Raw genomic sequence first — 19345 nt, 5'->3', positions numbered from 1 at the left:
CCACGCCCTGTAGCCCAAACGGCGTGACAGATTTTAACAAATGAGAAATCGCTTGTCGAGTCATCAACTAAATGGTAGGAGTGAAATGGCTACATTTTTAGATAGTCAAGTTTTTATTTTGCAAACACTGCTACATAAAGGATACGGGTTCAATCCACGACCAGGCAATATACATTAAATATATTAAAACTTATTTATTAACGTGTTTGATACATATTGACGACCCGCGTGGCGGAGCGGCCACCATACCGGTCTGACGCGCAAAGGGTCCCGGGTTCGATCCCCGGCCAGACAGATATCTAAATGATGAATTTAGATTTCTGTTTCTGGGTCTGGGTGTTCGTGTATTTGTCTATGTGTGTGTCCATTGGTACCCACGACACATGGAATCCTAGTGTGGGGGCTGTGAGTATAGAAAGCGTTTATATCAAATTTTATGTCTATGAATATAACCGTCATTTAAATCATTACTTTGCATAGTACTTACCCTCTTATGAGTTCGAATCCATGCCACTAAGTGCCAACCCTACGAAGCACTCACCCAAGTGGCTTTATTACGGTCCCCGTCCCTCGCCCCCACGGGGTATAATTCGCAATTCCTTACCTGTTTCCATGCGTGTTTTGTCATTACCAATCTAATCGGAACTTTAAATACTTAGCTTTATAGCAAAGTCACTATAATTTTTGGTATATGAGGTATGAGCTGATTATATGTGGATGGCATAGATTATGTTTTGAAGGTGGTAGAACTCTTTGTGGTCCGACTCCGGCGGCACCACCGCCAAACCTATTTCTGCCTCATAGCAGCAGTGTTCTGGCTTGAAGGGTGTGGTAGGGGAGACACACTTTTTCGAGGAGCTCCAAATTAGTCCTCAAGGGTGCCGGCATCTCCGGCCGACCTCGCGTAGGAATCTAATTTAATCCGGGGTTGATTATATATGTCCATTGGCGGCAGTAGCCACTTTTTATCAAGGCTGCATGATCATCTCTTATTCCTGTATTATAAAGAAGCTGTATACTGGTTTATTAGTTATTTCAATAAAACAACAAAACCTAAGCACCAACCCTAACAATACCTTTATCGTACCTTCCAGAACATTCGCAACTTGTCCTGATGCATGTTGTCATTACCAAGTTCTAATTGGAAGTTGATATGCGTCCACAATTAGAGCGCTGTCGTTAGATTAACGAGCTTTTTACGCTGGGCTTACGGATGGCCCAAGGTAGAAAAGATAGCGGATAATAAAGAGCTTTTATGAAAGCTTTTTTGTTTTGTTGTAATTAAAATATTGTCTGCTAACGTGAGGATGCAGTTTTTATGCGATTTTTTTTCGTGGCTTGCTTAATAAAAATAAGACTTGGTTTAAATAGAAAATAAAGCAGTAAGTTCGTTAGTAAATTAATAAGGTGTTAAGTTCCCTTTTGTTGATAAAATGCAAATTCCACGTAAAATAACTTGTACAAATTTATTATCCCTTGCAATGCTTTCTTATAATAATAGTCATAATCACCTTTCTTCAGAAACACAAATTATCCGAAATATATCAACAGTCGTTAGAAAACTTATTTTGAAACGTTTTAGGATAATATTATCTGCCATAATTCATAGTTTTGTTGCTAAAAAGATTAGAGTGTGGTATTTCCAGCTCTGTATTATATATTTTGAGGGGAACTCAACCGCATTCTAAGGACTTTGTACGACTCACAATTTAGTCACAAATTTCATACAAATATATTGACAAAGATATGCTCTACATATTTCTACTATATTTATCGAGCTCGATGCATAATATTTACTACTTGGTAATATTAGTTTATATCTAAAGCTCTGTAAAGTTTTGGACTAAACCCAAACACCTGTAGATTTGGACCACTCATCAATCATTCAAGTTGGAAAAAGTAGTAAGCTTTTTGTTTTAATTAAAGAAAGCTCTTCGAGTATAATCTGATGTAACTTAAGTTAAAATCAGATACGCATCCGGCTCGAAGGACCAAAATTGATAGTTAAAAAATGATGAATATAATTGGTAGGAGATTTAAGATTAGGATACTTTTTGAAAGTTTCGTAATTCACAAGTCCTATATTAATTCGAAAGATATTTTTGTCGACCTACATGTTAGAGTATCGGTTTAACACGAAGGCTTCGGGTTCGATTCTCGGTAGTCATATGAACGATTAATTTAAATTTCTGTTTTAGACCCGGGTTTTATGTCATCTATATGAGTTTCCATACTACCCAGGCAAAGGAATTCGTAGTGCTTTTATGAGTGTTTGAAACTATTTTAGAAGAAATCTTTTTTACCAACTCCACTACTTTTAACCATCTGAGTCATGATTCTGACCACAAAAAATGGTTTTATCCTTAAAAACAAACAAGCTTGTAAATTAGTAATATAACGCCTAATAATATGGAGTGACCACAAAATTGTTAATAACCGAATCCGTTTCCGACCCGTCGTGGTGACCTGAACGCCCAGGTAGCTGTTTTTTATAACTTACGTAAGGACTACCTACTCAAAGGGAAAATGTGAGATATTGAATTTGATCAAATATTACTATACCATTTTAGCAGACTTTGAATCCGTAGGTATACGTATTATATCGTCACTGGAGGGGCTAAAATTCTAGCACGCAAAGCGGCCACTTTGCATCTTCGACTTTTAGGGGCCGCTTGGCGTGCAAAGAATTCGGAATTAATCATTATGTGTTTTATCAATTGCCTTTTCTATTATTTCTTAGTTTCTTTGATTATTATGTGGTTCACCTTTCAGAGTAAGAAGGCGTCAAATCTTTAACCGAGTGCGACTTGGTAGACTACATTTGAGCTTTAAGTTGTAGTACAGGTTTCCTTATGAAGTTTGTCTTACTCTTGAACACGCACCACACGTCTTTTTGTCGTTTCGTCAGCCCAATATTAGGTCACTGTTGGGCACGGGTCGTCTCTCAAAGTGAGAGGGATTTAGGCCGTCAGTAACATGCAAAGCGTTTTTATAATTTGGGAGTTGAGAATCATCACTCCAACATTTAACCAAAAGGCATTTTGTTCCACTGGCTTAGATTTATAACAAGACATATATCAAAGTGTTCCAATAAATTGAATGCAGCCATAAAATACAAATAAACGTGCATAATAAATATAAAATTCCAATAAACTGGAAAAGTCGTGGAATAACAATGGAGCAGTATAAATCAGATGATGGAGTTGACTCATTTTATGGTTATATATGATGTTATTCGCATTATGTCCGGTGATAATGATACTGTAAAGAGTGGGAAAGGATACCGATTTGTTAAAGCTATGTGCATATTAGAAATTAATTATCACTTGCTTTAGAGAAAGAAAATATCTTGTGGAAACCTAAAGTGATCGACACGTTTGAGAATTCTTTTAAAAAATCTAAAAAGTGTGTGAAGTCTACTAATAGTACTAATACGCACTTAATCAGTGCGGTGGACTATGTTCTGAACGAGCCTACAAACGGACCGATAAAGGGATGACAACGAATATCTTATTTGTTATTATAGAAAAAACGTTTTAATTTTATAATATAGGAGTAACAGACGAGCCAGCATGAGATCCACCTGAAGGTAAGGCTACTGTCGCATATGGACATCTGTAATCAACCTAAGATAAGATTAGATTCCTACTTGAGGTCGACCGCAGATTCGCCGCTACCCCTAAGGACTAAGCTAGTATGTATCGGAAAAGCGTGACTACCTTACAACACTCTTCAAACCAGAACACAGCAGCGCTTGACACTGCTGTTATAAGACAGAAATAAGTGTAGCTTAGTGCCGCCAGAGGCGAACCACAGATGGTTCTCTCACCTTCAAAATTGTTTAAGTAATGTCTGTCCGAAATGTAGGGACAAACAGACAAAAATACCCACCGGTAGCATCCATAATCGTCGGACAAGTTGTATTCCACGCTTCATACACGACGTGTGCTGGCATGGTTAATACGGGGCGATCCGTCAATATTTGTTTAGGTTTGGACCCACCGCGAGCGGTTCCGAGAATATGCCTAGTATAGATTTTATGGGAGAATTATTTTACGAGATCTATGAATGTTTGCTGTTTATTAAATTTGGATTTGGTTTTTGTGTTAAATATGTTTGGGCATTTACATATTATTAGTATTGCAGTCCTATTTCAGGTCGCTAAAGATACGTTGCTATGGGACTAAGTTGTAATGCCTCGCGTAAGTGTTTCTTAACACCTTAACATACCCTTTAAACCACAATTCATCAGGGCTTTAGACAGCTGGTATGAGGTAGACCTATGCATGAAATTGTTACGTTTTGTCAATTTTTGTGTCACATTTTATTAAGTATCGGGTACTCACGATATGCGTTTTTAAATTTCTTTATTGCCGATATTTCGACCCAGTTGCATGGATCGTGGTCATGGCGAAACTGCGGTGTTCCATATCACGACACACAACACTAACAGTATCCTTACGCACCGTACTTTATACTATTTGTGACTTGCATAAACTAACCACTGGATTCCACGTTTGGGCTAACTTAAAACCATCTTCTCTGTTGAAGTTCCTACGACGTTTCTTGATCTCTATTGCTTCTCTTACTAAACGAGGAAAGTAATGACGCTCTGTGGAGCTCACCTGAGGTTTATGTAATTCAATCCAGTAGTTAGAACCTGAACTAAGCATGTGTTCGGCTACCGCAGATTTCTTCGGGTCATTCTTTTTGACTGCGCTGATATGTTCTTAATACGTTGTGATATAGCTCGTTTTGTCTGCTCAATATAAGAGCTACCACATCTACAGTCAACCTTATAGACCCCGGGGCACTGGTATATTGGGCTGACAAAACTAAGGTTTTTTGAAGGTTTTCTCCCTCGTTAACAAAAAAGAAGGTACCCTCAATATGCGTAAAAATATAAAAAAACCTCTAACAAATTTATTTCAACAGAATTACAGAATCAACATCCGCATAGTAATGCCTAATACTAACAACAAAATAATTTATTCATATTCATTAGATAATTAATCAAATTGAAAACCATTTTAATATTAATACGACCTTGATGTTATCGGGCGTTGTAAAAGCGATGCAATTTCTTCGAATTAACATAAGTGATAACTTTATCATATTAGAGGAAATAAAAGTAATTTTCGATGATAACCTTTAGCGACTTGGTGATACTAGCAACGTGCCAGATTTGTTAAGTTGAACGACATGACAATGTAATTAAAATAGTAATTTTCTATTAAATACAACAGACTTATTTAATGTAGGTACAAGTAAAATATACTGACATACCTGTTTAAATCCTGAGGGTGAAGAACTCTTTGTTGTTCGACTTCGCAGGCACTACTGCCACATCTATTTTTTCCTAATAAAAGTAGTGCTGCGCTGTGGTTCGAAAGGTGTGGTAAAGGAGACATGCTTATGCGAGGTATTCTAGCTTAATCCTCAAGGGTAGCAACGCAACAGAGGTCCACCTCAGGTAGATAACGAGCAGTAGCCACTTACCATAATGTGGACTGAAAGCACGTTTGCTACTTTATTATATGTATTAAAAATAAGATATAAGTCCATCCTTTACAAAATAACATAGTATATTATTTAAATAACTTAACTGATCCTTGAAATAAACAAATAACAAACCATCTCCAGAGATTCTATTATTATTAAATAAACTTCTTTAATAACATCTCAAAGTGCAGACGCCATTAGTCCGGTCGTGACCCCTCATCAGAATAATTCTACACTCCGATTTGAAGAACTCTTCTTGTACTCTCTATGGTTCGACTTCACAATTACCACCGCCACACTTACGAGTATATTTGGCTAATAACAGCATTGTTAAGCGCTGCTATGTTGTTTGAAAGTGTGGCAAGGAAGATATGATTATCCGAGGCATTCCAACTTAATCCTCAGGGGTAGGAACCGGTAGTCAGTAGTCACTTACCTTCTTTCTCATTACCTACGTTCGATTCCTACTTTTTTATTATTAAAAAAAACAACATAAACGTCCAACCTGTTAAAAACACTGCATCTTTCATAAATACTTTAACCCTTTGAATTAACCCTTGGAATAAACAAATAAGAAACCATCTCCAGAGATTCTATTACTATTAAATAATCTTCTTTAATAACATCTAAAAGTGCAGACGCCATTAGTCCGGTCGCGGGCACTCATCAGAATAATTCCACGCTCCGGCCAAATTGCCGACAAATTGAAAAGGCGTGGGTGCACTTATTCTGGATGCTGGAGAAAATATGATTTTAGTTATGAATGATGTATGTTTTGTATGGAATTGGATTGTATGTGTGAAGAGTATCTTTTATTATAATATAGAAGTAGTTAGCTTAGTTAGTGGCTACTGCCGCCCATGGTCATCTATAATCAACCACAGATAAGATTAGATTCCTGAGGTCGGCTACAGATGCATTGCTACCTAAGCAATGATTTGGAACGCCTCGGATAAGTATGTCTCTTAGCACGGCATCAGAAGATTAGTCATTCTTGGTGGTAAACTAACGTCCCACCTGAGCTCCATCTAAAGATTTGGAAGGAAGGATTGTCTTGTAAGTCACTGTACGACTAAGCCTTTCGAAGTACAATACAGCAGCTCTTGAACACCTACTAGGTGGGGGGTGGGGACGAAACCTAATCAATCATGAATCAAAAAAATAAAATATCGGTATACATAATCCCAAAGTGTGTAATCAAGTAGTTAAGCTAAGCATTTAATACGTTTATTTCCAAGCCGGACAGTTATATAATTTAAATACAATATTTTTTATAATAATAGTTGAAGTGGCTTAAAATACTTATATTTTCTAATATGTTACATAAGGTGCCAAGCCTAGGAGGCCACAAAACACAATAAGAATTCATAGAAGCGTGACGTGTGTAAATTTGTCACTTATCAAATCAATCTCCAATCTCGCATAATAAAGATTTAATCGTAATCAGAATAGGACTCTTCATGATAGTGGGAAAGTACGGCTCGGGGATATTATTTAATCCATTTAGATGATTTATTATTACTGAGCTGTAAGTAATGTTAGAAGTGTAAAGGTGCATTTATAACAGACATAGAGCGTTTCAGACGCGTACCGCGGCAGACATTTTTTATTTACAATGTGTCCAGAAAAACCCACCTAAAATGCTTCGAGAAAAGAATGGTACGGCCTTGTCGCTTTTTTTGTTCGACTTAGGATCGACTTGGGATCGTAATCAGAATAGGAATCTTCATGATAGTGGGAAAGTACGGCTCGGGGATATTATTTAATCCATTTAGATGATTTATTATTACTGAAGGCTGTAAGTAATGTTAGAAGTGTAAAGGTGCATTTATAACAGACATAGAGCGTTTCAGACGCGTGCCGCGGCAGACAATTTTTATATACAATGTGTATTAACGAATTTATATCTACTGTAACACAGTCTCTTGAAATTGTATAGAAAAATATGATTTGTCTGTCACGGCCCGTGTCTAATACATTCAATGTCTGTGAATAAAAAACGGAGTGGAAAGTTGCATTTATGTCTACAATACCCTTACCATGAGTTTTTAACGTTTTGAAAAATATGACTGTTTTGGTATTTGTTTACATATTTGCCCATACAAATTCCAATCAGCGCCTCTAGCGGATTGTATCAGAACTATAGTGTCAGTTAACATAACATTAAATGTCTAAATTGACAAAATGGCGCTTTATGTTTTGTCTATCTTTTTTGCGAACATGTAAGGTAGACAAACAGACTTGAGCACTGACTTATTGTTACGTTTACTCAGTCTACTAAGCAAACGGAACAGAATAATGGATTGAGTAAACGTAATGTAAAATTGTGGGATGTTTTGAAAACTCATGGTAAGGGTACAGAAATGTAATGTGGCAGACAGTGCGACCGTGAAGACACGGGCCGTGCCTGTGAAAGTATTCTACATATAGAAAAATAATTATGATTATGTCTGACATGACACCTTGAATGTCTGTAGATACTCTGTAGTTACTCTATTAGATTCAGTCTGTACATAACAGTAAGAAAGTACATTTCTACATCTCTACATTTTAATCCATTTAAAAGATTAATTATGATTAAAAAGTTGTGAATAAGTAATGTTAAAAGTTTAAGAGTTGGTAATAGCTTTTATGAAAACTTTTCTTTGATATCTACAAAAAAGTTGTAAGTTGTGTCAAGTAAATTTAACTTTTCATAAGAGTTCTGCTATAATTTTTTAAAATATTTTTGATACTTTAGACGTTTAGTGTAAAGTGCTAGTCTTCTTTTAAGACAATTTACGGTGTTTTTTTTTTAACTTTTATACATCTTAAAAATATGTCGTGGGATTTTTCTAGAATAATTTGAATAAGGACTCGACTTTTGTTGTTTTACAACTGTTTCCTTATTTTCATAGACTCATATGATTGAGCGGAACTAAAAATTGTTGTTAAGAACAATATCGATTGTTTATTTCCAAAATTCCTATAAAACACACAAAAACTCAGAATCAAAACTTCAACAATGGTACATTTCATTAAATAGGCACAGTACAGTCGCGCGCAATTACGAGTAAATGCCTCTTTGGGTATAATTTTCTCGTCTGCGCCCCGCCCTCTGCGATTCCTTTATTTGCCCGACTGTACTTTCGTTAATATTGTACTGCGGATCCTAAGTGGCTTTCTGATTTATTGGGTGGGATGGATTCGATCTCAGGGCTTGTAAACATTTGGTGTCTACGATATCTGTGGTCTTATAATAATAGTGACATCTGCCGGTCTTTTCCACTATCGTCAATGGCAGACTGGTAGAATCCATGTACGAGGAATACAAAATCTAATACCCCTTACTTGTTAAATATCTCTGTGTCATCCTTTGCTTCCTCCTTTCAAATCAACACCTCAAAAAGATATTTCAAGGTGGTAGAACCCTTTGTGGTTCGACTCCGGCGGCACCACCACCACACCTATTTCTTCTTAATAATAGCAGTGTTAGGCGCTGCTGTGTTCCTTTTTGAAGGGTGTGGTAAGGGAGACATATTTTCCGAGGCGTTCTAGCTTAGTCCTCAGGGGTAGCGGCGCATCTGTGGCCGACCTCAGGTAGAAATATCTAATCCTATCTGGGGTTGATTACAGATGTCCATGCTCGTCTGCTACTTCTATATTATAAAAAAATATATAAAACTATATGATTGAATTTATTTCCTGATAGTTATATCTTGGAGCTGTTAAAGGCAAATGCATCTTCTAAAGAAAGGTTCTAGAAGGCATTTGACATAATGTAACAGTAGGTACAGAAGTCTCAATCTAGACTTATTTAAGTAATGAGATTAAGATGATATTTCAATTGTTTTTTTTTAGTGTCGCATAGGTCAATTATATAGGTACGTGTATTAATAAAATAGAAACGTATAATTAAGAATGAATCACAGTATTTTGAATCTTAACCCATTTAAGAATCTATAAGAAACACCTATCACATTTATTTTTTTATTTTTAAACATAAATTTAATATATTTTTACCCGTTTTCCAGGTAAATTCGATCCGCATCCGGCAGCGGGCTTCAACATGGGTTACCTGATGGCGCCTTACCCTTACCCCAACGGCGGAGCGCACCCTCTACCCGTTTCCATGGTGAGTGCCCTTAATTCAATAATTACTTGCGTCATTGCGAAATTTGCTGAACTACTTATTATAATTAATGATTTGTGGTATTGCAATATGTCGTGACAAAGTTCAAATACAGTAAGAAATGGATATTTATACATTTAATTTTGTTAATTAAAATATCAAAAAGTAAGTAATCAATAGTGAAAAAAAAAAACAATTTTTAATAAATAAGGAATGGGCCTTACGGGGATATTCGGTTTGTCATGAGTGGCATGGATGCCCAAAAGTATAAGTACCCAAAAATAAAGACCCTGAATAACACCTTAATTCACCATTTTTGTTCATTTAACCGGGCGTGGAACTTGGATACTGTAAGGTTTGATATATGACATTTTGTCACGGGATTCGCCGGGCTCAAAGAGGCACCCATAATAATCTGTCTGTTTGTTTTGAACTATAAATGAATGAATATTAGAAAATAACGATACCGAATTATTTAGTTTCAATTGTTACGTTTTCTTGCTTTCTTCCTTCGACAATAAAATATGCGAGGACATAATTCCTTTACTTAATACGAATATTGGAAGTAAATAACGAAAATATATTTCATAATTTATAAATAATACCAATATCTCAGAGTATTAACTAAATAAGCCTTTTATCAACGAGAAAAGAATTAAAAATAAATCAATCTAATTTTAAACTAATCTTCTGTATTGATAGTGAACATTATATGGTATTAAAGATATCCAAAAATGTGACTGCACTTTATGTTTTGCTATAAACTTTATCAATACGGTAATTTGTCACTTTTTTATTAAAATGAAATATAAAGGATGTAAATCTTCTGATGGTAAGTCTGCCCATAGTCATCTTAGACCAATTCCAATTTGGATTGAAGTCTGAGCTCCCTGACAATATTACTACCTCTGAGAAAAAGGTTGGAATGATTCGTGACAGTATTAAACTAATTTATTTAGTCTAAGGAAATGAAAATTCAGACTAAATTATTCAGTTTCATGTAGGCCAGGTAGAGACCCCAAGAAACTATAATCAGTACACAGTATTTAACATTTCTATGATATTAGGCAGAACTAGGAATGACAATAAACAAAATAGTTTTTTTCAATTAGAACCTCACTTTAAGTTTGTCTATGTTATCGAATCATATCTATTGTGGAGACCCAGATGGTTCACCCTATCTGGGTCTCCCATAAGTACAAAAATATCAACTTCAAATTTTGTCAATTCGTTTATGAAAGAAGAATATCGAAATTTTACCAAATAAAGCTCAAAATATAACCATTTCTAGTGAGCACTTGCAAATGAGCGATAATGTATATCCAAATATCTATGATCTAGCTACCTATGTACATTGTACATATTAACATAGCAAATCACAAACCTTTGTATATGGTACAAACAATCATCTGTAACGATGATGCCCTTATCTTATCGTTATCATGACGTATGTGTAACGTATCGAAAATAACGTGTACTCGATGAAAAAATTACATTCTTAACGCGATATCAATTTGGAGATAAGGAGAGACATGTTTGAATTACGATTTATTTTATAAGTTTCAAGCGTGCAGTCCTCTTGGTGGTATATTGTTACTACCGCCCATGGATATTGTAACCAACTCTAGACAGGAGGTTCTACCTGAAGCCGCTATTAGTTGCGTAGCACTCCGAGGACTCAGATGGTCGCCTCATATGTATGTTAGGCTGCACATCCTTCCACTGAAACGATAGAACTGCTTCGCGCACAAAATAGGTACTTTTCCGGTCAGATTAAAAAAGATTTCGGTCTTAATCCAGTGCTAATTGGTTAATGTTAAACACCTTGGAGTTTTTTTTTAGAAAAGTCTTAGGCAAGTTGATTACCTCGCGATAATTTCCTTCGCTCTTAAAAACATGTAGTTAATATCTAATGAGTACTAAAGACTCAAATGCCTACTTGGGAATTGAACCTCGGACCAACGTGAGGCGTTAACTACGTGTTAACTACGTACACTAAACCTAACACTAAATAACTAACCCTCAAGCTAACTATACTCTAAATCACGTTACAATCACACAAACATCTAAATTAAATGTGTTTATTTTCACGCACCAGTATGAATAAACGGAGATGAATCTTCACCGTAATTTAATCGTCCAGATACTATTTTTATTGGATTATTTCCTCGTAATAACCGCACCACGTGTTCGGCCGGGGATCGAACGCGGACCGCCGGAAATGGTAACACAAACAGTTTTTATTTCTGTCTTCATCCTGCATTCACGTGCTCGCAGAGACAATCTGATTCTAATTCTGTTCGTGGAAGATGTTTGTATGATGTATCTGATTTTTCGAAGATATGTGTGTATTAGAAATTAATTATCGTTTTAATTTTGATGGATTTTTTACATATAGATATAGGAAACTTATTAAGATGAGAGGAAACTTATTTTGGATGGATTTATGAATCCGTTTATGGTTAGAAGGGGTGGACTATGGGTTAAGTCCTTGTCATTATGTGAGGAGATCCGTGCCCACTAGTGGGATAGTAAAAATATGAAGTAATATGTTGAATAGTTTTTTTAATCATATGTGGACTTTATTAAATTATAATACGTAATAATATATTGTCGAATAAATCTATAACCCGTTGGACAACATGGTGGATATAGATTAACAATGAAGACCAAAAAGAAAATGCCCAACAGTGGGATTGATAAAGGCTAACAATGTTGATGACCGTTACCTTAAATATGACCCATAAATAACACGATAACTTAAAAGAAAATTTAATAAGCTTCAGTAGGACAAATACTTCGAAAGTGAAAACAAAACCGCTTATTATTAGCCTTTTGTTTTACGAGAGCTGGCTGCCATCAATCGTTTGAAAAGACGCGGTGGTTCTTCAGAGATCCCTATTCAAAAGATCAAATGACTAGCATTAAAAATCGAACGCGTGGGGTACTGGGGTACGCGTCAATATCAACCTAACCCACTACGCATGCACCTCAGCCATACAAATCCTTCTGTACGCAGTAAGAAACGAAAAAAGATACCGCGAAATACAACTCGCAACGCAACAGGTGGACATACCGCCGTCTCATTCTTTTCTACGAGATTTTAAGTCGCGTCTCTGTTCTGCGGAAGCCACCCCCACAGTCGCCGCCCCCGCTCTAGGGCGGGAAATTTAAATGAAGGAGGGGATGGGATGGAAATGCTTTTCTTTTTGCTCGCGGGGTGTGTTTTAGGGCTTTTGTCTGGGTGAATGCGGCAAGCAATTTTGGGGTCGTTTGCGTTCGTTCCGTCTCGGGATTTGAAATCCAATGTTTTATTCCTAAAAATATTTGACCGCATTCTCGAATTCGTGAAGTTCCACCACCAACTTAGTTTTGCGAAGATTCGACAATACCGCAGTGGAATCGGTTTTATTTTGCGCTTTTCTCTTCTTAAAGCTATTTCCCTGAAGTAATCCGATTAGAATAAAACGATTGACTTAAGTGTAAAGTACCTTATGAATATTGATCAAGTACTTAGTAAACGTAATATAGCGAGGGATAAGCAAATAAAGTTTTAAGCGAAAAAGAATCAGCGTTTCAGACATCCTATAGTTCAAATGCTGTAGCGACTTCCACGCTTGTACCGGCTTACGGAAACGGTGTAATTCTTCTGACTGGCTCTATCTTGATGCTTGTGAAGTTATAAGGCGTTTAAACTTAGTCCTCAGGGGTTGTTACCCCTGTCTATTGCTACTTACTACATACAAATGCAATGAGATAAATCCTTAGTAATCTTTCAAATGTTAACTTTCTTTTTACAACACTGAAGTAGCAAACGAGCATGCAGCTCATCTGATGGTAAGATCGATGTCTAACCGAACATATGAGTAATCTATAACCTACTTCTTATAGAGCAGGATCTACTTAAAGCCTTATATGCGTTGCCATTCTTGAGAACCAAGATGGTCGCCTCTTATGCAGTGTTCTCGAATGAAAATAAAGGAAATCGGTAGAGTTGCCCACAAAAATCGATATATTTGTACCCAATATCGGTATATGACACAATAATAATACAATGTTCAATTTTGGGGACCTTTTGGCGACCTTTTTTTCGATACTGATACTTGACTATCCATCGATGTACTAAACAGACTTCATCCCAAAATAGTTCAAAATTATCAGGAAAGAAACGTAAAGATTTAAAATTCGCCATTCTGTATCAAAAATCGGTAGAATTTCTGAGGATGTACCACAAAAATCGTGGAAAAATTAATGCATTTCGGTAGATAGTCTCATGTTGGCAACACCAACAAAAGTGTAAATATAGCGGTCATGTGGCAACACCGCGGGATCTCTTCCGCTCGCCACCATAACGAAGCCTGTACGTGTGATAGTAAATAATAAAAGATTCTGCCTTCAAAATCAACAAAGCTTTTAATACAGTCCGCGTCATACCCCCAACAGTCTCGAACCTACCGAAAAATCGGTAGGTTCCAGAACACTGCTCTTATGTCAGGTGGCATCTACACCCTTCATCCAAAACACTAGAATTTCTATACGATAAAAATAGGTTTTAAATATACAACCTCACCTGCTACAAAACATATTCCATATACAGTTATCAATTTGTTTTCAAGAGTAATTTTCCATAACACAATTGTTGTTTGATAAGACAAATTAATTATAGGTATTAATTACCGCCGTCCGGTCGTAAAGGGATCCTTAAATAGAAAATTATCTATGCTATTTCCAGACAGTCTGTACACACCGTGAACGGATATAAATCTATATAATATAAATAGATTTACAACAAAAACATACCAAATGTTTGAAGGTGGTGGAAACCTTAGTGTTTCGATAACGGAGGCACAACCATCATACCTATTTTTGCATACTAACAAGTGTCTAGCGCTGCTGTGTTCTGGTTTGAAATGTGTGGTAAAGAATATACTTACCCTCGGCGGTCCAACCTCAAAGGGTAGGAACGCATCTGTGGTTCGGTTAGGAATCTAATTTTGTCGGGGTCGATTATAGATGTCCATGGACAACGGCAGCCACTTGCCATGAGGTGGACTCCACTGGTATATTGCTGCTCATATTGGATACACTGTTTACGCCGTTATCCAACGAAATATATTGAGCGGAGACTTCAGAAATGTGTACTAAACCAACATTTATTTCTATATTTTTACTTTTTAGTGACATAGATTGTATATTTTGTTATTTTTTTAAAGTCTGCAACCTATTACTGTCCCACTATTGGGCATTGGTCTCCTCTCAGAGACAGAGACTTAGGTAACAGTCCACCACACTAATACGTATAATAGTCTTAATGACATTCAAAAAGTGGTCTGTAAAGAGCCTATTTTGAATTTAAAAAAATATATATGATTTCATTTGAATTTTGAATCATCAGCGGTGCCTGAGTGGGATTCGAACCTGGGACCCTCCGAGTAAGAGGCCGAGTTTCAACCACTAAACTATCACTTTCATAAGGAATATTTATTAAAAAAACAATACCTATACAAAAGACTAACATAGTTTAAAACAAAGTCCTGTATAGTAAGTACGTAAATAGAAACATACCAATTACGACATATCATCACGACATATCGTCAGCACGTACTGATGAGGGATGACCCTCCCAAGAGGTAACGGACATTTTACGAACATACTAAACATACGTTTTTCTCATGTTTCAGTGAAGAATAATATTTCTTTTTAATATGTGGGAGATGTATTTGTCTTTACTTGTTTTAAGTTGGAAATAAACATACAGTAGGTTTCCATTTAATATTAAGTCAACGATGAATTAGATCATCAATTTGAGTCATCGAGAAAACGTAGAGATGTAATTATCTCGAGTAACTAAGGCTACTAGAATTATTTGTGAATTATCTTGTGGCTTAACACTTAGTGGATTGTATGACATATTCATAGATAAACCGACTCACCAAAGAATGGGTTATACATACGTACTTAGGCTCGAAAAACAACACCCTTCGACGTTGGGTAAAATTAGGAAAAGATTGATTTTTATTGTCTTGTTTTTCTAATCTAAACTCTAAATGTCTGAAACGATTTTGACAGATTTTTTACGTAAATATTAAAGCTTTGACAGAAAGTGTCATAGACTATTTTTAGAAACATTAGGGTTCCTGTGTAAATATTAAAAAACCGTATGCGTAGGTACATGGAGGCGGAACCGCTGATGAAATAACATATCGGAAGATCAGAGTCACGTAGAGATAACTCTAGTCCCATCCCAAGTAAGATTTATACACTTATGGTACTGTGTCACTATCGGCGACAGACGATGAAAAATATTACAGAATTTACAACAATGCATTTAATACATGAAAAAAATATTTTTTCTTTATAATTTGTTATATCGAAATTAAGTTTTAAAAAAGATTATCCTAAGCTCGTCCTTTGTACATTTGATGACTTCGTGACTTTCCAGGTATTATTGACGGCCCTGATATTTGTTTTTTTTTAAAGAATGTTCCGGGTACTATACCTGGGCCTTACTCATAGCGCAGTGAAATCTATGCCTATTTGTTAAAAACTGACATATTCTTTAACAAATGACGAGCTGATGAAATAAGGACTGAACAAAACAAATTCAAAATTACCCAACTTTACGGTAAAGTAGCTTGTCGCTTAACCGTTGTCGGTGAAACTTAAATATAGCAGGCTACGTGCACATTTTTTGCCCAAGTAAGCACATCCTTATTTATTCAGAGGCTTTCCTATCCATGTATGGCGGAAGCAGAACTTCACGAATTTTAATCAACTCCAACTTTTTTGGTTACAAACTAGAAATAGTTTATTATTTATTTATTTAAATGTATATCTATATAGAGATAAATAATATGTAGGTTACTGAAATAGATGCATGAAGGCAACTTACTTTACTCAAATCTTTACTTACTCAATTGGTATGTAAGTTAATCTTGTTTTCTATGCACGGTTTTATTTCTCTGTTTGTATAACATTTTTCAATTTTGGAATTTTATGAAAGCCCAGAATTTTTTAGCACAGTCTATAGATACACACAATAGCTACAAAATAGAATACCATTCCTATGTATTGGATCGAAAAGGATTTTCATTTTTTATTTTTGGAAGTGTCTCGTCGAGTTCGTATCACGCAATCAACTCGATTGGTCCCGTTTGAGTCTCAAATATATCCAGGCTTAATCCAACGTAAGTGCTATTTTAGATGCGTTACTGCTACAAAGGACTAAGTTAGAACGCCTTCTATGTCTTTCTATAAAACGAGTAGACAGCAATTCTAACCTTACTTAACAATATCCGCGCAGTTGAACAGTTATAAACATAGAACCTGACTGTCGAAAACCGAGAATACTCCCGCAATTTAGACGAATCCAATAACACCTCATATGTTAAAATCCATCAAGCCGTAGACTATAGAATGCCCAACAAATGAGACATACATAATACGTCCGAAAAACTACCCTCCACAGTCCACTAAAAAGTATTCATAACTAAAGAAATTCCAAATCATTTTGCGTCTTAGCCTCTATATTTCCGCGCTCAATGCATCAGACCCTAAAAAGAACATCCGACCCCGTCGCCAATTTCTCGTCGATCCGGGCATAATTCCGCCCGGGAAAATCATTACACACGCCCTGGTAATTCGGATTTCGAGACCCACCCCTGCCTACCCTCCTACCTCCACACTGCATCTCATTTTCAAATACCATACTAACGACTAAGCCTCGTTTCCTCTACCGTTGTTCGGGGTATAACTACGCGAATATCGTATCTACACGTACGTATTAGAGGCGAGTTTCCTTTGGCATAAACAAGCCGAATAGCGTACCAATTGTAACTTTGTATCCTAGACAGTAAAGTTAGAAATTCTTTGTGCTTTCTTCAACGCCACGCGGACCGTTCCGGGCCGTACGTGGCGGGGGTGGCTCAGGGAGATCCACTGAATAATAGAGGGGAGATATCCTCTCTTATTTTTTCGTGAATTTTTTATTTAAGAAAGGGATAAGATTTTAATGTGGGCGCCTTTATTACTTGCGATTGCGAGATGCGCCATTGTCGGGAGTCTTGATGCGTATGGGGTTTCCGCTTAAAGTATTTTGTATGGGAGATATTCTCGGGGACACCGGAGTTATGTCCGTAATGACGTTTTAGGAGTTCCCGCTGCCGTTTTCTCAGCCGAGGGGAAGCTGTAATCAACAGTTTTTTCGGTTTAGGTGTAAAGTCATCGTTTTTGAAGATTATGTGAAGTTATGACGTCATCTGCTTACGTTTTCGTTTCCTGTTGTGGAGTTTATTACGAGATTCCTTTTTAATGACTATGATAACGATATAATCTAATGTTGATTTAGATTTAATTTGTTTTGAATAGATTATCTATATAATTAGATTTTTTAACTATTCTTTTACCCATTATAGAGATGTACTTATATGCGTCCTTAATTAGTAATCAATCGATTTATATTTTGTTTACCAACGATTTTTAGTAACCAAAAATCATGAGATAGACTGATTAATGAAAACGTGCGGTAGGCAGTAATGTCAGTTTTCCTCAATTTCAAATATTCCTTCATTGACATCCAGTTTCGACATAAACTACCATATCTTCTTTCACTCCAACATTCATCATTAATTAAAAAAACTAATTCTCAAAAATCAGTTCCACTAAGTCCCATCTTAATCATTCAATCTACCTTATCACAGCGAGCAACGATCAATCAATCTGTCAGTTCACTAATAAGTATTCCGCCCACAATACAGCCTTCGTTACCGGAAGCTAGGCCACATTCCCCAACTTCGCTTGCCCTTGAACCGTACAGCCTTAAGACAATGGACATTATATGTGGTCCAAAATTTGAGATTCAGCGTGGAAAACTGAGTAAAGAATATTTTTAGGAAAATTAAATCAAGTTCAGTTCAAAGCATTAAGGATCGGAATTACACAATGATGATGGATCAGCATCAACACATCAGGATTCCAACGTTTCCAAGGATTAAAGTAAACCAGCTTATTCTGTGCTAAATATCAGGTAAAGCCAAATAAATTTTGAGTTGGATACAGTTTAAAGATCAAGGGCTCGTTTTTGATCACGATTAAAAACATCTTACAATAGATTAGAATACATGTACTTTGTACACATACTCCTTAAATTTGTTATCCCCCATTCACTCGCCTTTGACATTTTACGCTAAGTCATGCCTTCTCAAGTTCTTTTTATTGACACTTCCTTTAGTTATCGTAACAGTAGTAATAGTAGCTTCTATGATAAAGTCGTCACTTTTAACCTGTGATACTGGATCAGTAGTTTCAATAGTTTCTATCGTAACGTCATCACTGCTTCTCACCTGTGATAGTGGATCACTTTCATTCCTACCGCTATTTCCCCAACCTTGTCCCACACCTGAGTCATCAAATCGGAAGTACGAATTACATTATTAGTTGCTTTGTCGGCTCGTTTAGGGTTTCAATAAGTGTGCGCGAGCGTCGACATTCTCTTTACGAAGCCGCCGATACGCATCTACATTATAATTGTTTATTGTTTGATTTGTTTGTCCTGCCTGTCGTCACTTCTCAGTATGTATTGAGTGTTAATTTGGAGACGTCTGGTAGATTTTGGTAGGGAATTAATGGTCGATTCGATTTTTTGGCCCTTGAAGAACTCTTTTTTAATGTTGATAGCGTAATAGTCGATTGTAAATTGAGAAGATCCCAATAGAACATTGGATACGTTTAACG

General features: G+C 36.3%; 1 protein-coding gene across 8 annotated transcripts in view; it reads left to right on the top strand.

Annotated features, from left to right (window-relative positions):
- The window catches only part of pan (transcription factor pangolin), a 192467-nt gene that overhangs the window by 96857 nt on the left and 76265 nt on the right, over positions 1–19345 (top strand). For all 8 annotated transcript variants that reach the window (XM_073089949.1, XM_073089953.1, XM_073089948.1 and 5 more), the window contains exon 4: positions 9516–9616. In XM_073089949.1, the coding sequence (XP_072946050.1) occupies positions 9516–9616 (101 nt within the window). The remainder of the gene's footprint in view (positions 1–9515; positions 9617–19345) is intronic.

This window comes from Epargyreus clarus, unplaced genomic scaffold, assembly GCF_041222505.1.
Source record: "Epargyreus clarus isolate Ecla_fem2 unplaced genomic scaffold, WU_Ecla_fem_2.2 ptg000031l, whole genome shotgun sequence".
Lineage (NCBI taxonomy): Eukaryota > Metazoa > Arthropoda > Insecta > Lepidoptera > Hesperiidae > Epargyreus > Epargyreus clarus.
Note: the sequence above shows the minus strand (reverse complement) of the source record. Positions and strands in the feature narration are given on the sequence as shown.